At 60.8% G+C, this 22959-nt stretch overlaps 1 protein-coding gene across 1 annotated transcript in view; it reads right to left on the bottom strand.

The window, feature by feature from the left end:
- Positions 1-371: 371 nt before the first annotated feature.
- The window catches only part of MUC5AC (mucin 5AC, oligomeric mucus/gel-forming), a 40633-nt gene continuing 18045 nt past the window's right edge, over positions 372-22959 (bottom strand). Inside the window, 36 exon segments of the mRNA XM_073022676.1 lie at positions 372-636; positions 1141-1270; positions 1361-1436; positions 1640-1759; positions 1955-2053; positions 2144-2266; positions 2801-2838; positions 3110-3211; positions 4341-4444; positions 4587-4674; positions 5008-5186; positions 6184-6421; positions 6784-6967; positions 7098-7348; positions 7782-7956; positions 8472-8671; positions 8934-8982; positions 10237-10327; positions 10617-11233; positions 11364-11383; positions 11518-11671; positions 11758-11815; positions 12057-12607; positions 13030-13111; positions 13329-13663; positions 13759-13813; positions 14253-14407; positions 14884-14944; positions 15078-15352; positions 15895-16108; positions 17861-19808; positions 20504-20692; positions 20781-20824; positions 21449-21611; positions 21818-21946; positions 22399-22555. Coding sequence (XP_072878777.1) covers positions 372-636; positions 1141-1270; positions 1361-1436; positions 1640-1759; positions 1955-2053; positions 2144-2266; positions 2801-2838; positions 3110-3211; positions 4341-4444; positions 4587-4674; positions 5008-5186; positions 6184-6421; positions 6784-6967; positions 7098-7348; positions 7782-7956; positions 8472-8671; positions 8934-8982; positions 10237-10327; positions 10617-11233; positions 11364-11383; positions 11518-11671; positions 11758-11815; positions 12057-12607; positions 13030-13111; positions 13329-13663; positions 13759-13813; positions 14253-14407; positions 14884-14944; positions 15078-15352; positions 15895-16108; positions 17861-19808; positions 20504-20692; positions 20781-20824; positions 21449-21611; positions 21818-21946; positions 22399-22555 — 7719 coding nt within the window.

Genomic DNA, 22959 nt, shown 5'->3' with positions numbered 1-22959 from the left:
TGAGGGCTGAGGTAGGAGTGAGGCTTTTCCTCCTGCAGCCACTGGGCAGCCTATCACCACATCCAAGCATCGTTGCTGAGACCCTCAGGTGATACTCAAGTCCCGAGAACAGCAGACTGGACGCATGGCCAGAGGAGCCCCACCGGCCCTGGGCTGGTCCTGAGAGGTGGCTGCAGGCGGGGCGGGTAAGGGCCCCTCCTCCAGGCAGTGGGTGACCCACAGCCCACACCCTCCACAAGAAAGCGGGCGTGGACAGTGTGTTCAAAGCTGCAGCTGCCTGGATGAGGGCACAAGTTCCACTGGCCTTGGAAGCCAAACTCGGAGGACATATGGGAGGTCCTCCTTGGGGGTCAGGAGGGCGGCGGTGCTGGTCAGTGGATGGGGGACACCGGGGTGCCTCTCTCCCAGCCCCCACTCCCCGCCTCCTGGCTCTGCTCGGGTCCCATCTCCTCCGAGTGCTGGGTGTTGCCCGGCGCGGGGCACCGCCGGCCCATGCAGCCGCACTGTTCCACCTCGGTGAAGCTGAAGGTCCGGCTGGAGCCGTCGGCGCAGTGCAGGGTCACATTCCTCAGCGAGGTCCGCAGCTCCTGGCAGCACTGGCACCTGTGCTCCACCATGTTGCCCTCGAACGAGTACCTGTGGGCAGGGACTGCTCAGCACCTCCTGCTGCAAGCTGGCACCATGTGGAGCTCCGGGCAGTCCCACCAGCTGCTGTGCTGGGACCATCCCAGCCTTGTGCTGCAAGCTGGCACCGTGCGGAGCTCCGGGCGGCCCCATTGTGTTCCCTACTCCTGGAGGCGTGCTGCCAGTGTCTGACAACCAGCTCTCATTTGCCAGTTCCCCAGGCGCCAACAGTCCCACCAGGGCCGACGCCAGCCCCGTGCTGATGGGAGGGAGGGAGACTCGGGGCAACTGCAGCAAGTTACCGACGGAGCTCAGTAAACAGAGGCGCGTGATGCCGACACAGGCTCTGGGACTGTGGTCGCCCCAGCCCCACCCTCGCCATCTCAGGACCCTTTTCCCACCTCACCCTCAGAGCCCTTTCCCTGGCCCCTCATGGTCCTGCCCCTCATCTGTCTGGCACCCAGAGCCCCGGGGGCCTCGACTGCACCCCACAGTCAATTGCGTCTCCCTGCCCACTGCCCAGGCACGTACATGGAAGAGCTGTCCCCACAGTTCCCCCGGCAGTAAGCCAGGCGCACGGGCTCTGAGGAGTTGCAGCCCTGCTGCTGGATGATCTGACTCCTGTGGTACACAGCACAGGTCGACTCTGGGGAGGAACACAGGGTTTAGGACCAGCCCAGCTGCTCCTGGACTTCTGAGGGTGGAGCCCACCCTGCCCAGCAGGCTCGGCACTTACGGTTCTGGTACTGGGGTGGGAGCGGGGGCGGCGGGCAGAAGCGACAGCAGCCGTCCTTGCTCATGCGGGCCTCGTCCTGTGCCAACAGAGGAGTGCCCTCAGTGTCGAGGTGCTCGGCGGCCCCCGCAGAAGTGGGGGACGGGGACATGGGGCCAGGCTCGGGAGTGGACAGCCCCAAGCAGGAGAGAGTGTCTGCTGGCACTGCAGTGATGATCACAGCCCCCCAAACCCATCTGGGGCTGAAGCCCCCTTGGCTGGGGCAGGGGTCCTGGACCTCACCAGAGAACAGCTGAGCGGGGGGCACGCCTTCTTCGTGGTGACCACCACGAGCCCGTCCAAGTGCTTCTCACACTCATAGGTGACACAGTGGTTCCCGGGGTCTGACCAGGTCTCGCCGGGCTGGAGGGAGGCCAGGCCCCGGGGTGAGTGACCCTCCCTCCATCTGTCCGTCTGTCTGCACCCCAGCCTGTGGGCTTCCAGAGGGTCCCCAGCCTCTGCCAGACGCATGCCTGGCTCCGGGGTGTAACAACAGGTCTCCAAATGCCTCAGTACTCCCAGACCCTGCCCTTCTTCTTTGTGGCAGCCATTACTCACATAGAAGAGGTGGGCGGAGCTCCCGCTGGTGTTGGTGACACAGGCGACCTGCACACAGGTGCCACAGCACTGCCCGCTCTGCTCCTGGTACTCAAAGCCCTGTGGGAGGGATGGACATGTGGCTGGAGTCCAGAGGACCACTGCCCTCCAGGGGCCAGGACGGGGTGGGGGCAGGGCAGGGGCACTCACCACAGGGCAGTGTGAGTTGCAGATCTGGGCCTCACAACTGACCACAAACGTGTCCGACAGGGGGCCGCCAGGCAGCTCACACCTGCAGGTTTCACACAGGCTCGAGGACACCACGGCGCCAGGCTGGGAAGAGCCAGGGCAGCAGACACTCTGCTGAGGGCCCATGAGCTTGGGCCCTGAGGAGACCTGCCCCCTGCCTCCCAACTGGTTTGCTGCCCCCACCTTCCCAGACATCCGCCTCCAGGCCGCTTCCTATCAGGCTGACTTGCACCCCTGGGGTGACTCTTGGTGGCACCTCCTGGTACAGAGGCCACAGCCCAGGGTCCCCATCCCTAGGGCAGAGCCCCACGTTGCACCCCCATGGATGGGGGCCACATGCTCAGGACAGAGCCATGGGATGCAAGCCTGGCTGTGCTGTGGTGCCAGGAGAGGCAAAGCCCCCCGGAGTCAGGCAGGCCAGGGTGTAGATGTCCACATTTCCGGGGCCTGGGACCGACCTGGGGCCTCAGCCACACTTAATAGTGGGCTGTGTCCGCAGAGACTAAAGTCCCTGACCCCAGTGGGGGTTGGCAGGTGCTCCGAAGTCTACCTGGGCCCTAGAGTCAGCAGGAAGCTCCGTCCCTGTGGCTGTGGGGGTCTGAGCTCTGCGGCTCTTACCTGGTACAAGGTCCCGTTGATGCTGCACTCTGTCCAGTCTGCCCAGGAGAAGACAAGCAGCTGCACCCCCTGCCACCCGTCCTCCCCTCACCCTCGGCATTCCCACCCCTGCAGCCTCCTGGGCGCCTCATTCCCAGGCTCGTCACTGGGGTTTGTCAAGCCTTGTCCCTGCGGAAGGCTCAGTCCAGAGCCACAGACTGGCAGTGGACAAGCCGCAGTGGTATCTGGTTATCTGGTTATGGCCCCCCAAAATCCCAGGTGGAGACCCCAGCCCACGGCCCATGACAAGGTCTGGTCCAGGACACTCACTGCAGTTTTGGACCGGGCAGCAGTCCCCCTCCTCGTGGGTCAGGATCGCATGGGCACCCTCAGGACAGTCCACGGGTGCAGGGCAGTGGCTGGTGTTGCAGGCTGTGGGGGCGGAGGGAGGCAATTGGGAGTCTGTCCCCTGCCCCCGCCCAAAGGCCCACCCCCGGGGTCTACAGGATTGCGGACTGTCCAGACAGCCCGCTGGGGGGTCTCCAGATGAGGCTGTTGCAGGATCGGAGAAGGGGGCACCCTCATAGGCACTGCCCCCAGGTGCGTGCCCCAAGGCAGCAGCAAAGGCCGGGCCGAGTGGGCTCCGGGTCACCTGCCTGCCACGCCGTGCCTCCCACCCAGCCAAGGGCTTACCGCAGTTGTACTGGGGGCAGCACTGGCCGGCCTGTGGGGCTGCAGGCACAGGCACGAAGCCGGGCAGGGGGCAGGCAGGGGGCAGCGGGCAGAGCTTGGGTCGGCAGGTCAGCGTCCACGTGGCCGCCTCACACGTACACTCCTGGCAGTCCCTGCCGACGGTGTGGCCCACCTGCGAGGGAGAGGCCTGAGGTCCAGCATCCACAGCGGCTGCACCCAGGGGCGCAGCAGCCAGGCTGGCTCATGCAGTGTGGAGGCCGTGTGGTCTGCAGCTGAGGACCCCGCAGGAGTAGAGCTTCTAAAGTGCAGGGTGGGCCAAGCATGGGCAGGAAGCTCTGCAAGGTGGGCGGGCTGTGGGGTGACTGGCCTGCGCCCCCACCTCACACTGCCTCAGTCTCAGCTGGGCAGAAGGGGGTCCCAAGGAAGGGAAGAGTATGGCCAGCCTCGGGGCCGGGACCCACACAGCAACACCAGGACAGAAGCCCTGGCATGGTCCCCAGTGCGGGCAGAGTGGGTACCTGGGAAGGGAGATCCCCGAGTCTTTCTGGGAGCCTAACTCCTCCCATGGCGGACACCCCGTCCCCTAAGCCTCCTCTGACCATTTCTGGGGCTAGTGTTTCCAGAGCCTCCCTCCTTAGGCTCTTGGACTCCAGTGCCCTCTCGGGCCACACCTCCCACTCACCTTCACCGGCTCTCCGTGGGGCCCCAGACACCCTGGAAGGAGAGAGATCTGAGGTCATGGGGGGTCAGCCGCCACGACAGGGGCAAGGGGCAGGGTCCCGTGTTGGGGCCAGGCGGACCCCAGGACCTGGCCAACAGTCACAGGCCCAGTCCTGCCACCCCACTAGCCCCAGCCTGGGGCACGTACTGGGGCAGCCCGTGGGCACGCAGACTTGGGCACTGGTGCTGAAGAAGGTCATGCCCTCCGGACAGAAGCAGCCTTCGGTGATGGGGCCGGCCTCCGGCAGGGCCCTGTGGAGAGCATAGGGTTGATGGATGTCTTTTTTCCCTCCAGGTGGGAAGGGCCCCAGCCTGGGAGTGGGAGACGCAGCAGGAGGCTGGGGTCCGGGTGGCTGCAGCGGCCCACAGCAGGGCCAGGAGGGACGGCGCCTACCCGAGGCTGGCGCTGTCGTTCCCATAGCAGTAGGAGGGGTTGCTCGGGCCGCAGGGCTGGTACACCTTGTCGGCTGGGCAGGTGAAAGCTGTGGGGAGGGGAGGTCACACCTGAGAGGGAGGGAGGGCACCCACCCAGAACAACATGGGCCGCTGGGCACCAACATCTTCTCCAGAGCTGCCCGCAGCCACCCGTGGGCCTGGGCCTGGCCACGGCCTGCCACACCCGGGGGCCCCGCCACGGGCTCCCCGATGTGGACACCCTCCTTTCTCTCCAGGGAACCAGGAACACTCTGTCCTGGGGCTGACCCCTCCTCCTCCAGGTCCCACCCTGACTGCCCGAGCCCACCCTGAGGGTCTGCCTGGCGTACCTGTGCCCCTCACAAGCGACTTGGGACCCTGAGGACAGTGGGGGAACTCACGGCACATGTGGTTGGTCCGGCCTCTCCAGTCGATGCAGACGTCTTGGGACGCGCAGAGCGCCGCGTACAGCTCCAGGCTGGAGCACACCGTGTCCAGGTCGGTCCTGTGGCACTGGTCGAAAGTGCAGCCCTCATAGAATGGCAGTGGCGGGATCACGGCGTGGCACGGCTCAAAGACCCTGTAGGAGGGACGCGTGGGGTGCTGAGTGCAGCCTCTCCGGCCACCTGCTGCTCCACGTCAGACTCCCAGGCTTCAGGGCAGTCCCCAGGTGAAGTGAGTCCCTGAGCAGCCGCTGGTGTGCGGCCGCCCTCCTGTCTGTGCCCGGAAAGCCTCCTTCCACATATTCTGTGGGCTTGGGGGCCGGGGTTGGGGGTCCGGATGGCATCATACACTTATTTCTGCAAGTTCTTCTTCCTGGGCCCCCCACTGCCGCCCTGCAAACCTGGGAGCTGTCTGGGGGTGGTGACCGATGCCCCCGTCCATACGCCTAAGCCAGCAGGGAGCCTCAGAGACCGCTGGGCCCGGCCAGCCCTTGGCAGCATTCCAGCCATGACCACTCCTCCCCAGCACCCACCCCTCCCAGTCCCTGTCCCCCTCCCCAGCACCCACCCCTCCCCACCACCCACCTCTCCCCAGCACCTACCCCTCCCAGTACCCACCCCTCCCCAGCACCCACCCCTCCCAGTCCCTGTCCCCCCTCCCCAGCACCCACCCCTCCCCAGCACCCACCCCTCCCCAGCACCCACCCCTCCCAGTCCCTGTCCCCCCTCCCCAGCACCCACCCCTCCCCAGCACCCACCCCTCCCCAGCACCCACCCCTCCCCACCACCCACCTCTCCCCAGCACCCACCCCTCCCAGTACCCACCCCTCCCCAGCACCCACCCCTCCCAGTCCCTGTCCCCCCTCCCCAGCACCCACCCCTCCCCAGCACCCACCCCTCCCAGTCCCTGCCCCCCCCAGCACCCACCCCTCCCCAGCACCCACCCCTCCCCAGCACCCACCCCTTCCCAGCACCCACTCCTCCCCAGCACCTGCCCCTCCTTGGCCTGTGGCACCAGCAGCTCTTGTTTCCTCTCAGGAGCCCCCTGAAAACGTACCTCTTCCCCGCCAGCCCTTGGAAGGGTGGGGGTGGGGCGGCCACGCTGACCCTCCCTCCCTTGCACCCAAGTCTCACTTGCTCAGAATCAGCCGGCAGATGGACGATGGTGGGCACGGAGCAGGCGGGGTCGTGGGCCCGACCGTGGTGGATCCAACTGTCGTGGGCCCGACCGTGGTGGGCAGCGGGCGAGGCCCGTGGCAGGCTGGCTGGTTGGGGATGCTGACATTCCAGAGGCCAGACATCTCAGAGCAGGAAGCGACCACCGTGCCCCCAGGCGTGCGGCACTCATCCTTCAGGTCGTTGGTGCAAGTGCCTGGACAGATGCAGTGGGGGTCAGGTTGCTGGACAGCAGAGCCAGGCGGCCCCAGTCCACATGGGGCTCAGCACCCCCAGCTGGGGGACAGGACCCTGGCATCTCAGGGTCACACCTTGGTGGACTGCAGTGGACCCTGCCTGTGCCTCGCTGTCCCCCAAGAACAACCCTGGGGCAGTCCCCATGGCACCGGGGAGCTGTAGGTACGGGCAGGTGTAGGCCTCATGCGTGTGACCTGCGCTCGGCAGAGCAGCCAGAAAGCAGAGACACCAGCACGTGCAGCACGTGGCGGCCTCGCACCCTGCCCAGTACCCCCTGCCCCCGTGAGTGCCAGACGATGCCTGGGAGCCCTGTGGCCTCACCGCACTGGCCCTCGGTGTTGTTGGCAAACTTGCTGAAGGGCACCTCCACCGAGAAGATGAGGCCGGAGAACATGACCTGGACGCCCAGTGCCGGGATGGTCGCATACATCTTGATGCCGACGCGCGAAACCACGATGCCGTTTTTCCGGAAGCCAGGGCTGACTACCTTGTTGTTGAAGATGATCTGGACGCGGGGTGCAGTCGACGGGAAGATAGAAGGCGGGCGGGCGGGCAGGCGGTCAGCCACTGCTCAGGCTCTAGACAGGAAACCCACGTCCCCCACCCTCTACCCAGCACACCGGGCACACCCCCACCTCATTGATCATCGCCCCGTGGACTGACTTGCGGGTCAGCACCACGCGGTCCTGCTGGTACTCCAGGATGACGGACTTCGGGCAGGAAAGCCCATCCTCCGCGCCGCAGAAGTCGTTGTCCACCAGCACGCGGAAGTGGCCGTACACGGGCACGATCTGCTGCACCAGCACGTACGTGCAGTTGTCCAGGAAGGTGTAGTAGGTGCCGTCAAAGGTGATGTAGTGGGGATCACCCCAGCCGCTGCACACACCTGCCAGGCCCCGGGGGCAGCCTTATGGGATGGTGGCACCATGGCCCCGGGGTTTTCTCCCAACAGGTCACATCTGTTCCTGACCCCCCACCGTCTCCCCTCACAGGGCGCACGAGACCCTCCACATCATCAGAACACACGTGACCAGCATTTGCACAGAGCTCCAACCAACAGGCGCTTGACAAGGCTGGAGCAAGGCAGGGACAGACCCCTCCACCTTCTCCAGCCAGGCTGCTCCGAGGCTCACAGGGATTTACTCAGCACCCCTAAGTAGGGAGGCTCGGCCCCGTGCATCCCCGCCTCGATGATGGGAAGTCCTTCCTGCTGTCCCACCTGATTCCTTTCTGCTTCACCCAAGCCCCCTCCTCTGCCCCACCCCTTTCCACCTGGGTCGGGAGTGGCTGCCCCGGCTCCTGCCCGGTGCTCCACTCACACTGGCACTGGTAGTGATAGCAGCAGCCGTCCTGGTCGGCCACCTTCAGGGCCGGGTAGCCATTGGCACAGGTGGGTTTCTCCACCCTCGGGCACGTTCGCGGGCGCAGGGAGATGATGTTGTTGCCCTCACAGGTGGCCTCAGAGCAGTTGGGCGTGGCCCAGGTCTCACCTTTCTGCAGAAGCACAGAGAGCTGCGGGGTCCGGCCTCTCCCGGTCTCCGGGGCACCCCTTGGTTCTTGAGGTCACAGTCCCGAGAGTCCAGTGTGGGGACAGGGGAGGGTGGCTGTGCCCCAGTCTCCTTCCCGCCCCATCCTCAGCACCCACCCCAGACACCAAGCTGGCCTGGGGCAGGGGTCTCTGGTGCGAGAGTTGCTCCTCCCTGGCTCTGCCACACTTCCTGGCTGTGCAGCCGCGGCCACAGCCTCATCCCGCTGCTCTGGCCCTGGCTGGCCTCAGCACAGCCTCAGCATTGGGCCCCATACACCCAGTGCCTAGAAATCATGTGTCTGGGAAGTCCAGGGGGATCAGAGACCCTGGGCTATAGCACGGCCCTCTCCTGATGGCCAGGCTGCCTCCACTAGGGCCAGTGACCTTCTCAAGACCTTGCAGCTGAAGCCTAATTGCAAAGACATTCAAGTTCCCTGCAGTGGCCCCTGAGCCTTCAGAAGGGTGAGAAGTAGGGGGTTACCTTTCTGGGGGGAACCGCATTTGGGCATCCCAGCTCAGTGACGGGCTCAGAGGTGGATGTCCAAGGGGACGTGGCTGGGGCAGGAGGCAGCGTGGTGGATGGACAGTCACTGCCAACCCCTCTGACCACTTGGCAGTCCTGGCTGCACAGGGCATAATAGCAGTGGCCGGCGAGGTCTCTGTGGCGGTATATGGTGGATCCTACAGGAGGAAGGGACATGATAGCCTTTAGTGGAGCCCTGCTCAAAGAAGAGGCACAAACCCCTCAGTGGGCCAGAGGGGCACTATCTACCACTTGTATAATGGGAACAAACTTCAGAGAATGCCAGCAGCCACTCTGTAACAATGAGCCTGTGCCACAAAGAGCAGAGACTCCTCTCATCTCCATCACAGCTTGGCATTCCTGGATGAAAAACTGACCAGGGTGAGCTCAGAAACAATTGCACCAGAAACACTCACGAACCCATGGGGTAGAGCCGGTCAGTTACGTTGCAGAAGCAGGTTGGGGTGGAGTAAGCCACAGAGCTGGAGGCCACAGAGCTGGATGCCACGGAGCTGGATGCCACAGAGGTGGATGCCACGGAGGTAGACAGGGAAGGATACAGGGTATTGGTAGAAGTCCCGTATGGGGTCACAGCAGTCACCGGGCAGCCTTTGGGGATCTTGCAGCAGAGCACGCGCACCTCGTAGTTGAGGCACATCTTGAAGGGTCTTTGCTGGTCCTGGTTCCGGCACACCAGGCCCTCTTCGCGGCTGCACTGCACCACCTGGCCCAGGTGTTCGATGCTCACCTCCGGGTGGCTCGCAGCTCGGCACTGGAGCCTGGTGATCTCCTCAGGTTGGTGGCAGATTTTTTCCCCACTTCTGATGATGTTGTTGTAGGTTTCCTCATCTCCACCGTGGGGTCCAGGGGATGGGAAGTGCACGTCGAACCACTTGGTCCAGGTGCACTGGGGATGACAGTCACTGGTAACTGGTTGAGGGTGGGTTGTCTTGGATACAGAAACATGGCTTGTGCTGGTCTTTGAAACAGAGGTTGTGCTGGTGGTGGGAACAGGGCTGGGAGTAGTTCCAGGACTGGAGGGTGTGCTGGTTGTAGGAGCAGAGGTTGTGCTGGTTGTAGGAGCCGAGGTTGTGCTGCTTGTAGGGGCAGAAGTAGTGCTGGTTATAGGAGCTGAGGATGTGGTGGTTGTAGGAGCCGAGATAGTGGTGGTTGTAGGAACAGAGGTTGTTCTGTGTGTAGGAGCAGAGGTTGTGCTGGTTGTAGGGGTAAAGGTTGTGCTGGTTGTAGGAGCAGAGGTTGTGCTGGTTGTAGGGGCAGAGGTTGTGCTGCTTGTAGGGGCAGAGGTTGTGCTGCTTGCAGTGGCAGAGGATGTGCTGGTCTGTGGAGTGGAGGTTGTGCTGGTTGTAGGGGAAGAAGTTGTGCTGGTTGTAGGAGCTGAGGATGTGCTCATTGTAGGAGCTGAGGTTGTGCTGGTTGTAGGAGCAGAGATAGTGCTGGTGGTAGGAACAGGGCTGGGAGTAGTTCCAGGACCAGAGGTTGTGCTGGTTGTAGAAGCAGAGGTTGTACTGGTAGTAGGAACAGGGCTGGGAGTAGTTTCAGGACCAGAGGTTGTGCTGGTTGTAGCAGCAGAGGTTTTGCTGCTTGTAGGGGCAGAGGTTGTTCTGGTTGTAGGGGCAGAGGTTGTGCTAATGGTGAAAACAGAGCTTTGGGTACTTCCAGGACCAGAAGTTGTGCTGGTTGTAGGAACAGAGGTTATGCTGGTCTGTGGAGTGGAGGTTGTGCTGCTTGTAGGGGCAGAGGTTGGGCTAGTTGTAATAGCAGAGGTTGTGCTGGTTGTAGGAGCAGAGGTTGTGCTGGTGGTGGGAGCAGGGCTGGGAGTCGTTCCAGGACCAGAGGTTGTGCTGCTGGTAGAAGCAGAAGTTGTGCTGGTGGTGGGAAGAGGGCTGGGAGTAGTTTCAGGACCAGAGGATGTGCTGGTAGTAGAAGCAGAGGTTGTGCTGGTGGTAGGCACAGGGCTGGGAGTAGTTCCAGGACCAAAGGTTCTGCTGGTTGTAGAAGCAGAGGTTTTGCTGGTTGTAGGAGCAGAGGTTGTGCTGGTGGTGGGAACAGGGCTGGGAGTAGTTTCAGGAGCAGAGGTTGTGCTAGTTGCAGTGGCTGAGGTTGTGCTGCTTATAGGGGCAGAGGTTGTTCTGGTTGTAGGGGCAGAGATTGTGCTGGTGGTGGGAACAGGGCTTTGGGTAGTTCCAGGACCAGAAGTTGTGCTGGTTGTAGGAGGTGAGATTGTTCTGACTCTAGGGACAGGGATTGTACTGGTTGTAGTAGCAGAGGTTGTGCTGGTTGTAGTAGCAGAGGTTGTGCTGGTTGGAGGAGCAGAGGTTGTGCTGGTTGGAGGAACAGAGGTTGTGCTGGTTGGAGGAGCAGAGGTTGTGCTGGTTGGAGGAGCAGAGGTTGTGCTGGTTGGAGGAGCAGAGGTTTTGTTGGTGGTAGGAACAGGGCTTGGGGTAGTTCCAGGACCAGAGGTTGTGCTGGTTGTAGAAGCAGAGGTTGTGCTGGTGGTAGGAGCAGAGGTTGTGCTGGTGGTGGGAACAGGGTTGGGAATAGTTCCAGGACTGGAGGTTGTGCTGGTCGCAGGAGCAGAGCTTGTGCTGGTTGTAGGAGCAGAGGTTGTGCTGGTGGTAGGAACAGGGCTGGGAGTAGTTCCAGGACCAGAGGTTGTGCTGGTTGTAGAAGCAGAGGTTGTACTGGTAGTAGGAACAGGGCTGGAAGTAGTTTCAGGACCAGAGGTTGTACTGGTTATAACAGCAGAGGTTTTGTTGCTTGTAGGGGCAGAGGTTGTTCTGGTTGTAGGGGCAGAGGTTGTGCTAATGGTGAAAACAGAGCTTTGGGTACTTCCAGGACCAGAAGTTGTGCTGGTTGTAGGAACAGAGGTTATGCTGGTCTGTGGAGTGGAGGTTGTGCTGCTTGTAGGGGCAGAGGTTGGGCTAGTTGTAATAGCAGAGGTTGTGCTGGTTGTAGGAGCAGAGGTCGTGCTGGTGATGGGAACAGGGCTGGGAGTCGTTCCAGGACCAGAGGTTGTGCTGGTTGTAGTGGCAGAGGTTGTGCTGGTTGTAGGAGCAGAGGTCGTGCTGGTGGTGGGAGCAGGGCTGGGAGTCGTTCCAGGACCAGAGGTTGTGCTGCTGGTAGAAGCAGAAGTTGTGCTGGTGGTAGGAAGAGGGCTGGGAGTAGTTTCAGGACCAGAGGATGTGCTGGTAGTAGAAGCAGAGGTTGTGCTGGTGGTAGGCACAGGGCTGGGAGTAGTTCCAGGACCAAAGGTTCTGCTGGTTGTAGAAGCAGAGGTTTTGCTGGTTGTAGGAGCAGAGGTTGTGCTGGTGGTGGGAACAGGGCTGGGAGTAGTTTCAGGAGCAGAGGTTGTGCTAGTTGCAGTGGCTGAGGTTGTGCTGCTTATAGGGGCAGAGGTTGTTCTGGTTGTAGGGGCAGAGATTGTGCTGGTGGTGGGAACAGGGCTTTGGGTAGTTCCAGGACCAGAAGTTGTGCTGGTTGTAGGAGGTGAGATTGTTCTGACTCTAGGGACAGGGATTGTACTGGTTGTAGTAGCAGAGGTTGTGCTGGTTGTAGTAGCAGAGGTTGTGCTGGTTGGAGGAGCAGAGGTTGTGCTGGTTGGAGGAACAGAGGTTGTGCTGGTTGGAGGAGCAGAGGTTGTGCTGGTTGGAGGAGCAGAGGTTGTGCTGGTTGGAGGAGCAGAGGTTTTGTTGGTGGTAGGAACAGGGCTTGGGGTAGTTCCAGGACCAGAGGTTGTGCTGGTTGTAGAAGCAGAGGTTGTGCTGGTGGTAGGAGCAGAGGTTGTGCTGGTGGTGGGAACAGGGTTGGGAATAGTTCCAGGACTGGAGGTTGTGCTGGTCGCAGGAGCAGAGCTTGTGCTGGTTGTAGGAGCAGAGGTTGTGCTGGTGGTAGGAACAGGGCTGGGAGTAGTTCCAGGACCAGAGGTAGTGCTGGTTGTAGAAGCAGAGGTTGTACTGGTAGTAGGAACAGGGCTGGAAGTAGTTTCGGGACCAGAGGTTGTACTGGTTGTAGCAGCAGAGGTTTTGTTGCTTGTAGGGGCAGAGGTTGTTCTGGTTGTAGGGGCAGAGGTTGTGCTAGTGGTGAAAACAGAGCTTTGGGTACTTCCAGGACCAGAAGTTGTGCTGGTTGTAGGAACAGAGGTTATGCTGGTCTGTGGAGTGGAGGTTGTGCTGCTTGTAGGGGCAGAGGTTGGGCTAGTTGTAATAGCAGAGGTTGTGCTGGTTGTAGGAGCAGAGGTCGTGCTGGTGATGGGAACAGGGCTGGGAGTCGTTCCAGGACCAGAGGTTGTGCTGGTTGTAGTGGCAGAGGTTGTGCTGGTTGTAGGAGCAGAGTTTGTGCTGGTGGTGGGAACAGGGCTGGGAGTCGTTCCAGGACCAGAGGTTGTGCTGCTGGTAGAAGCAGAAGTTGTGCTGGTGGTAGGAAGAGGGCTGGGAGTAGTTTCAGGACCAGAGGATGTGCTGGTAGTAGAAGCAGAGGTTGTGCTGGTGGTAGGCACAGGGCTGGGAGTAGTTCCAGGACCAAAGGTTCTGCTGGTTGTAGAAGCAGAGGTTTTGCTGGTTGTAGGGGCAGAGGTTGTGCTGGTGGTGGGAACAGGGCTGGGAGTAGTTTCAGGAGCAGAGGTTGTGCTAGTTGCAGTGGCTGAGGTTGTGCTGCTTATAGGGGCAGAGGTTGTTCTGGTTGTAGGGGCAGAGATTGTGCTGGTGGTGGGAACAGGGCTTTGGGTAGTTCCAGGACCAGAAGTTGTGCTGGTTGTAGGAGGTGAGATTGTTCTGACTCTAGGGACAGGGATTGTACTGGTTGTAGTAGCAGAGGTTGTGCTGGTTGGAGGAGCAGAGGTTGTGCTGGTTGGAGGAGAAGAGGCTTTGTTGGTGGTAGGAACAGGGCTTGGGGTAGTTCCAGGACCAGAGGTTGTGCTGGTTGTAGAAGCAGAGGTTGTGCTGGTAGTAGGAGCAGAGGTCGTGCTGGTGGTGGGAACAGGGCTGGGAATAGTTCCAGGACTGGAGGTTGTGCTGGTCGTAGGAGCAGAGCTGGTGCTGGTTGTAGGAGCAGAGGTTGTGCTGGTGGTAGGAACCGGGCTGGGAGTAGTTCCAGGACCAGAGGTTGTGCTGGTTGTAGAAGCAGAGGTTTTGCTGAAGGTAGGAACAGGGCTGGGAGTCGTTTCAGGACCAGAGGTTGTGCTGGTCGTAGCGGTAGATGTTGTGCTGCTTGTAGGGGCAGAGGTTGCTCTGGTTGTAGGAGCAGAGGTTGTGCTGGTGGTGGGAACAGGGCTGGGAGTACTTCTAGGAATAGAGGTTCTGCTGGTTGTAGGAGAACTGGTGCTAGTTGTAGGAGGAGAGCTGGTGCTGGTTCTAGGAGCAGAGGTTGTTCTGGTGGTAGGAACTGGGCTGGAAGTATTTCCGGGGCCCGAGGTTCTGCTAGTTGTAGAAGCAGAGGTTGTGCTGGTGGTAAGAACAGGGCTGGGAGTAGTTTCAGGACCAGAGGTTGTGCTGGTTGTAGTGGCAGATGTTGTGCTACTTGTAGGGGCAGAGGTTGTTCTGGTTGTAGGAGCAGAAGTTGTGCTGGTGGTGGGAACAAGGCTGGGAGTAGTTCCAGGACTAGAGGTTGTGCTGGTTGTAGGAGCAGAACTAGTGCTGGTTGTAGGAGCAGAGCTGGTGGTGCTGGTTGTAGGAGCAGAGGTTGTGCTGGAGGTAGGAACAGGGCTGGGAGTAGTTTCAGGACCCGAGGTTGTGCTGGTTATAGCGGCAGAGGTTGTGCTGCTTGTAGGGGCAGAAGTTGTTCTGGTTGTAGGAGCAGAAGTTGTGCTGGTGGTGGGAACAGGGCTGGGAGTAGTTCCAGGACCGGGGGTTGTGCTGCTTGTAGGGGCAGAGGTTGTGCTGGAGGTAGGAACAGGGCTGAGAGTAGTTCCAGCACTAGAGGTTGTGCTAGTTGTAGAAGCAGAGGTTGTTCTGGTTGTAGGAGCAGAGGTTGCACTGGTGGTGGGAACAGGGCTGGGAACAGTTCCAGGACTAGAGGTTGTGCTGGTTGTAGGAGCAGAACTGGTGCTGGTTGTAGGAGCAGAGCTGGTGGTGCTGGTTGTAGAAGCAGAGCTGATGGTGCTGGTGGTAGGAACAGGGCTGGGAGTAGTTCCAGGACCAGAGGTTGTGCTGGTTGTAGAAGAAGAGGTTGTGCTGATGGTAGGAACAGGGCTGGGAGTAGTTTCAGGACCAGAGGTTGTGCTGGTTATAGCGGCAGAGGTTGTGCTGCTTGTAGGGGTAGAGGTTGTTCTGGTTGTAGGGGCAGAGGTTATGCTGGTGGTGGGAACAGGGCTTGGAGTAGTTCCAGGACTAGAAGTTGTGCTGGTTGTAGGAACAGAACTGGTACTGGTTGTAGGAGCAGAGCTGGTGGTGCTGGTTGTAGGAACAAAGGTTGTACTGGTGGTAAGAACAGGGCTGGGAGTAGTTCCAGGACCAGAGGTTGTGCTGGTTGTAGAAGCAGAGGTTTTGCTAGTTGTAGGAGCAGAGGTTGTGCTGGTGGTGGGAACAGGCCTGGGAGTAGTTCCAGGACTAGAGGTTGTGCTGGTTGTAGAAGCAGAGGTTGTGCTGGTTGTAGCGGCAGAGGTAGTGCTGCTTGTAGGGCCAGAGGTTGTTCTGGCTGTAGGAGCAGAGGTTGTGCTGATGGTGGGAACAGGGCTGGTAGTAGTTCCAGGAATAGAGGTTGTGCTGGTTGTAGGAGCAGAGCTGGTGCTGGTTGTAGGAGCAGAGGTTTTGCTGGTGGTAGGAACTGGGCTGGGAGTAGTTCCAGGACCAGAGGTTGTGCTGGTTGTAGGAGCAGAGGTTGTGCTGGTGGTGGGAACAGGGCTGGGAGTAGTTCCAGGACTAGAGGTTGTCCTGGTTGTAGGAGCAGAGATTATGCTGCTTGTAGGGGCAGAGGTTGTACTGGTTGTAGAAGCAGAGGTTGTGCTGGTGGTAGGAACAGGGCTGGTAGTAGTCTCAGGACCAGAGGTTGTGCTGGTTGTAGTGGCAGAGGTTGTGCTGCTTGTAGGGGCAGAGGTTGTTCTGGTTGTAGGAGCAGAGGTTGTGCTGATGGTGGGAACAGGGCTGGGAGTAGTTCCAGGACTAGAGGTTGTGCTGGTTGTAGGAGCAGAACTGGTGCTGGTTAGAGGAGCAGATGTTGTGCTGGTGGTAGGAACTGGACTGGGAGTAGTCTCAGGACCAGAGGTTGTGCTGGTAGTAGAAGCAGAGGTTTGCCTGATGGTAGGAACAGGGCTGGGAGTAGTCTCAGGACCAGAAGTTGTGCTGGTTATAGTGGCAGAGGTTGTGCTGCTTGTATGGGCAGAGGTTGTGCTGGTTGTAGGAGCAGAAGTTGTGCTGGTGGTGGGAACAGGGCTGGGAGAACTTCCAGGACTAGAGGTTGTGCTGGTTGTAGGAGCAGAACTGGTGCTGGTTGTAGGAGCATAGCTGGTGCTGGTTGTAGGAGCAGAGGTTGTGCTGGTGGTAGGAACTGGGCTGGGAGTAGTTCCAGGACTAGAGGTTGTGCTGGTTATAGAAGCAGAGGTTTTGCTGGTTGTAGGAGCAGAGGTTGTGCTGGTGGTGGGAACAGGGCTGGGAGTACTTCCAGGACTAGTGGTTGTGCTGGTTGTAGGAGCAGAGGTTGTGCTGGTGGTAGGAACAGGGCTGGGAGTAGTCTCAGGACCAGAGGTTGTGCTGGTTGTGGCAGCAGAGGTTGTGCTGCTTATAGCAGCAGAGGTTGTTCTGGTTGTAGAAGCAGAGTTTGTGCTGGTGGTGGGAACAGGGCTTGGAGTAGTTCCAGGACTAGAGGTTGTGCTGGTTGTGGGAGCAGAACTGGTGCTGGTTGTAGGAGCAGAGCTGGTGGTGCTGATTGTAGGAACAGAGCTGGTGGTGCTGGTGGTGGGAACAGGGCTGGGAGTAGTTCCAGGACTAGAGGTTGTGCTGGTTGTAGAAGTAGAGGTTGTGCTGGTGGTAGGAATAGGGCTGGGAGTAGTTCCAGGACTAGAGGTTGTGCTGGTTGTAGAAGTAGAGGTTGTGCTGGTGGTAGGAATAGGGCTGGGAGTATTTTCAGGACCGGAGGTTGTGCTGGTTATAGTAGCAGAGGTTGTGCTGCTTGTAGGGGCAGAGGTTGTGCTGATTGTAGGAGTAGAGGTTGTGCTGGTGGTAGGAACAGGGCTGGGAGTAGTCTCAGGACCAGAAGCTATGCTGGTTGTAGCGGCAGAGGTTGTGCTGCTTATAGGGGCAGAGGTTGTTCTGGTTGTATGAGCAGAGGTTGTGCTGATGGTGGGAACAGGGCTAAGAGTAGTTCCAGGACTAGAGGTTGTGCTGGTTGTAGGAGCAGAACTGGTGCTGGTTGTAGGAGCAGAGCTGGTGCTGGTTGTAGGAGCAGAGGTTGTGCTGGTGGTTGGAACTGGGCTGGGAGTAGTTCCAGGACCAGAGGTTGTGCTGGTTGTAGAAGCAGTGGTTGTGCTGGCAGTAGGAACAGGGCTGGGAGCAGTTTCAGGACCAGAGGGTGTGCTGCTTGTAAGGGCAGAGGTTGTTCTGGTTGTAGGAGCAGTAGTTGTGCTGGTGGTGGGAACAGGGCTGGGAATAGTTGCAGGACCAGAGGTTGTGCTGCCTGTAGGAACAGAGCTGGTGCTGGTTGTAGGAGCAGAGATTGTGCTGGTGGTAAGAACAGGGGTGGGAGTATTTCCAGGACTAATGGTTGTGCTGGTTGTAGAGGCAGAAGTTGTGCTGGTTGTAGGAGTTGAGATTGTGCTGGTTGTAGGGGCAGAGGTTGTGCTAGTTGTAGGAGCAGAGGTTGTTGTAGTCTGTCGAGTGAAGATTGTGCTTTTTGTAGGAGCAGAGGTTGTTGTGGGTGGAGGAGCAGAGGTCGTGCTGGTTGTAGGAGCAGAAGTCGTGCTGGTTATAGGGGCAGAGGTTGTTCTGGTCTTTCGAATGCACTTGGTGCTTTTTGTAGGAGCAGATGTTCTGGGTGTAGGAGCAGAGGTCATGCTGGTTGTAGGAGCAGAGGTTGTGCTGGTTTTAGGGGTAGAGGTTGTGCTGGTTTTAGGGGTAGAGGTTGTGCTGGTCTTTCGAGTGCAGGTTGTGCTTTTTGTAGGAGCAGAGGTTGTTGTGGGTGGAGGAGCAGAGGTCGTGCTGGTTGTGGGAACAGAAGTCGTGCTGGTTGTAGGGGCAGAGGTTGTGCTGGTCTTTCCAGTGCAGGTTGTACTTTTTGTAGGAGCAGATGTTCTGGGTGTAGGAGCAGAGGTCGTGCTGGTTTTAGGGGTAGAGGTTGTGCTGGTCTTCCGAGTGTAGGTTGTGCTTTTTGTAGGAGCAGAGATTGCTCTGGGTATAGGAGCAGAGGTCGTGCTGGTTGTAGAGGCAGAGGTCTTGCTGGTTGTAGGGGCAGAGGTTGTGCTGGTCTTTCGAGTGCAGGTTGTGCTTTTTGTCGGAGCAGAGGTTGTTCTGGGTGTAGGAGCAGAGGTCGTGTTGGTTGTAGGGGCAGAGGTTGTGCTGGTTGTAGGAGCCGAGGATGTGCTAGTTGTAGGAGCTGAGGTTGTGCTGGTTGTCAGAGCAGAGGTTGTTTGGGGTGTAGGAGCAGAGGTCATGCTGGTTGTAGGGGTAGAGATTGTACTGGTCTGTGGAGTGGAGGTTGTGCTAATTGTCACCAAAGTGGTTGTCCTGGGTTTCTGCCAAGAGGAGGTGCTCTGAGTTGGACTGGTGGCTCTCCCACTTGGGGTGCTGGGAGCTGTGACAGGTGTGGACATCACAGGGCAGCCTTTGGGGGTCTCACAGCAGAGCACGCGCACCTCGTAGTTGAGGCACATCTTGAAGGGTTCCTGCTGGTCCTGGTTCCGGCACACCAGGCCCTCTTCGCGGCTGCACTGCACCACCTGGCCCAGGTGTTCGATGCTCACCTCCGGGTGGCTCGCAGCTCGGCACTGGAGCCTGGTGATCTCCTCAGGTTGGCGGCAGATTTTTTCCCCGCTTCTGATGATGTTGTTGTAGGTTTCCTCATCTCCGCCGTGGGGTCCAGGGGACGGGAAGTCCACGTCGAACCACTTGGTCCAGGTGCACTGGGGATGACAATCTCTGGTGACCGATCTGCTGTGGGTGTCCTGTGTGACGCTGGTTGCTGTGGACCCACCCCTGGAGGTGGCTGTGGGTTGCTCCGTGGAGGCTGAGGGCACGTGTGTGGCGAAGGTGGTCTGGGTCTGAGCTCCAGCTGGGTGTGGAGTCGGCCGTGTGGTTGTGATGGTCTTCAGCGTTCTGGTGCCGTCTCTGCACTTGTTCACCGTCTTGCAACACTGGATGCGGATCTCGTAGTTGTAGCAGATGGGTGGGAGCTGATTCTTGTTCAGGCAAATCAGCCCCTCCGTGCGGCTACAGATGACGTCCTGCCCCAGGTCTGCCAGTGGCGTGTTGGGGAAGCCCACTGCCCGGCACTCCACGCTTCGAGGATTTTCACAGAATTTGTATCCTTCGTCTCTCAAATTTTGAAATGTGTCAAAATCTCCGCCATTTATTCCGGGATGAGGGTAGCTGCCGTCGATCCACTCGGTCCAGGTGCAAAGCTCGTGTACACAGGAGGGTGTGATGGACTCGGTGTGGCTGGGCTTGCTGGAGACCACAGAGGTCCCCGGGGCGGTGGTCGACACGGATGATGTTGATGTCGCTGGCACTGGCGGAGGGCTGGGAGTTGAGAAAGTTCTTTTGACAGATGTAGTGGTACCTGGGGCAGGTGCTGTCCTGGACGTAGAGAGAGACACGGGGCCAGGTGTGCTGCTGGGGACTGAGGAGGCTGAGGCCCGGGTTTCAGTGGTCTTGGAGGTTGTTGGAGGAGTGGTCTGGGTTGAACTGCTAGAGGTGGAGCAGGCTAGGGGCGTGCAACACAGGACCCTGATCTGGTAGTTGTAGCAGAGCCCCGATGCTTGCTCCCTGTTACGACAGGTCAGCCCCACGTCCGGGCTGCACTGCACACGCTGCCCCAGGGCTCGGAGCGGCACTCTGGGGGCGTCCTCAGCTCGGCACTCCACCGACCTGGGTGATTCGCACACCAGGTACCCATGGGCGCGGAGGTTCTTCAGCGTGTCAAAGTCACCGCTGTCCATGCCCCGTCCAGGGCGGCTAACGTCCATCCAAGGTGACCACAGGCACTCTTCCCCACAGACCGGTGGCAGCGAGGCAGAGGCTGTGGGCGGAGTCGTCCTGGGAGAAGTGCCTGCTGTGGTGGGCCAGGCGCTGCTTGGAGGGCCTGTGTGCGCGCTGCTCGGGACAGGGCTGGAGGCGTGCGTGGAGCTCACGACTGTGGGCAGAAGATAAGGCAGCTGAGCACGAGGGGCTGGCACTGGGGGCTGCCCCCACCCCTCCCTGCGGCCCTGTCAGCGGTCTGAGGCTGCACCAGCAGGCCTGTCTGCCTGTCCCCACCCATGGTCCCTGCTCAGAACCCACATGAGTGGCACAGCTGCTGAAGAGCCAGGCGAACTGACTGAGTTTTAGGGAAGTGGCTCCCAGGCCATGCCCTGAGCAGCGTCCACGCATCTATGCCCCAGAACGCCAGAGTTCCAGAGCTTTCTACTCTCAGAGAAGCTCAGATGATGCCTTGGGGCCCTGGGACATCCCCCAGGAGAGGACGAGGACACGGGGGTACCCGAACCCTGAGCAGCGTGAGGCAAGTGACAGCCGTGCGTCCCCAGGGCCAGGCTGGGCTGCCAGATCCCCGACACTCCCATGAGGCCAGGCCCGGGGGCTGCTGAGGGCAGGACTTGGACGCCAGGACTGCTGGGGTGACTTGGAGGCTGGGCCCTCCCCACTGCAGATGGCTGGCCGGAAAACAGCAGGTCATCCCCAAGCCCAACACCCTGCTCCTCGGTCCCTTCCTGATCCTCAGGGGCTGCTGCCCATGCCCAGAGCTGCTGTGACCTCAGCGTCCAGCAAGGGCAGCTGTGCCGGGCAGTGGGAGGGGCTCACCCTGGGGCTCCTCGGCTGCATTTGCCTTACCGAGCGGGGGTGTGGAGAAGGAGAAGGTGGTTGCGGGGACGGGGGTGGTGGGGCTGCAGGGGTAGACCCTCCTCTCAATGGTGCTGTTGGCCCCGCAGCGGGCAGAGATGCAGCCACCCGTGCCATCCGTCGTGTGGTAGATGACGTCCCCTGGGTGGAAGCGCTGTCCGTCGTAGGTGCAGACACAGGCTGTGGGAACAGAGGGGCCAGGCCCGTCAGAGGCTGGGTGCAGGCAGAGACCCCCGGATCCCAGCCCCAGGGGCTGCCAGCCACTCACCCTCAGCTTCGTAGGTGCACTCCACGCCGCGCTCGGTGCAAAGGCTGGAGACAAGGAAGAAGGGCAGGCTGGTGCATGGGGGCGGCTGCGTACCTTCCACGGGCATCCCATGCTGCCAAGGGCGGGCAGGGAGCAGCTCCGACAGAGGTGGAGTTCCCTGGGCACTGCACTGCACCCCCGGACTGGGGAACAGGGAGGCCAGCCCCACCCGGGCCCCAGCAGTTGTCCCTCCAGGGTCAGCCCAAGGTCCCTCCCTCGTGGGGCCCCTCCAGTCAGGGGCCAGGGGAAGCGGGTGCTAGAATGGGGCCATTACGCCCCAGGGGTAATTTTAACGGGCGTCCTTCCCGTGGGGACCCTGGGGCTCCATCTCGGCCCAGCTTCCCGCTGCCGCCCCCTGAGCCCCTCGAGCCTGCTCCCCAGAGGCTGTGCTGGTTTTCTGCCCAGAGGAGCCTTACACCCAGCCCTGCCTCTGGGACTCAGGACATGGGGGTGTTGGCCCCTGAGAAGCTTACGTCACAGTCGCCTGGGCCAGGATGGGACCCACAGCTTCAACTCCAGTAACGGGGAAGTCCCCAGCCCTGCTGCTCCCAGCTGCACCCAGAGCCCAGGCCGTGGCCAAATTCCCCTGCGTGCTGCAGGCTCCACATTTCTCCAGCCAAAGGACTCACCAGGAGTGGCAGTTCTTGTCTGAGGGCACCACTGCGCCTGGCCGGTAGGACTTCCCATGGACGTGGCACGGTGGTGGCGGAGGTGGGGTTGGGCAGGTGGCCACACACTGCATCTTGTCCTCATCAAAGATGGGAGCCTCTGGTGGGCACTTGGGGTAGCAGCCTGCGGGCCAGAGAGGCCAGAGTCACAACCAGACCGAGTGTCTGGTGCCTCGCCCTGGAGGGCTCCGCCCAGCCCCCAAGCAGTGGGCCTCGCTGACAGCACCGGAATGTGCTGGAAGCTGGGGCCACACAGGCTCCTCGAGGGACCAGGAGAAGGCCACGGGCGGCGGAGCGCAGGCCAGCCCCTCCCAGCCAGCCCCAGCCCACCTTCCAGGCCCCGGACGTCCTGCGGGCAGTCTCCGCGAGGGTTCCGGCAGGTCCGCAGGCAGGGCGCCCCGCAGGGCTGGTAGTGCCACTCGCACTGGCCTTCCGGGTTGTAGTAGTCACAGAACAGAGCTGCCGGGAGGAAGGAAGGGCTCGGTGGGGCCCCAGGCGCTCACTCGGGGAGGCCCTGCACCCCGCGGCTGCTCTGAAGCCGCTTCCCTCCCCTGCGCCTCCCGGCCATCGCAAGATGGGGACGGGGAGAGGGGGCCAGATCGGCACCCCCCAGTTATCAGGGTGCCACGGAGGCTGCAGCAGAGTGGGGGTCTCCAGCCGGAACAGCTCCAGCAATGCCTGTTCCTGGCAAGGTTCCGTGTGGGCTAGAGCTGGGCAGCTCTGCTGACCCCTCTGCCCAGAACATTCTACCACACCAGCGACCCCTCGTCAGCCACACCCTCCTCTCTGGGCCCAGGTGTTTCTGTTTCTTTGGAAACCTTCCCCGGCGCCCCCACCCATCAGTAGTGAGGGTGGTGGGACACACCCTGCTGGCACTTCCTGTTCTGCCCCGGGCGCCCGCTCGCACTCACGGCAGATGCTCGGGGTCCGCCAGGACACACACAGGCCCGCTTCACGGCAGGCCTGGGCGTAGGCAGCCACAGCCGTGCAGAAACACTCGCAGTCACCCCCTGAGTCGCAGGCACATGCGTCGTTCACACAGGCCTCGTAGTACCTGGCTGGCTCCACCTGAGGGAGACGGGGCTTCAGGTTCCAGGGACCCCCCGACCCACCCCGCAGGCTCTTGGGGACCGGGCCCACACTGGCATATTGACCAGGACCGAGTTCCAGTGGAGCTCAGGGAGGGCAAATGTCCATCCCCAAGTGGCCAGCTGGGCCCATCTGGATATCCACAGGGCCCAGGGCTTCCTTGGCAGCCCTTGGGGTTAACACCCCCCAGGGCCCCGAAACCACAGCTGACAGGTGTCAGAGCTGGACGCCCAGCCCCTCTAGGCGAGTCCACACCAGCGCCAGCGCCAACCCCAGCAGCCCACACCCTTGATTGGCAGCTGTCCCCCAGCCCCCCATTCCCTTCACCCTTCTGGGGCCTCCTTGGGTCTCCATGACCCCCTTGGGCCCTGAGAAACGCCCCC

Source organism: Chlorocebus sabaeus, chromosome 1 (genome assembly GCF_047675955.1).
Source record: "Chlorocebus sabaeus isolate Y175 chromosome 1, mChlSab1.0.hap1, whole genome shotgun sequence".
Classification (NCBI taxonomy): domain Eukaryota; kingdom Metazoa; phylum Chordata; class Mammalia; order Primates; family Cercopithecidae; genus Chlorocebus; species Chlorocebus sabaeus.
Note: the sequence above shows the minus strand (reverse complement) of the source record. Positions and strands in the feature narration are given on the sequence as shown.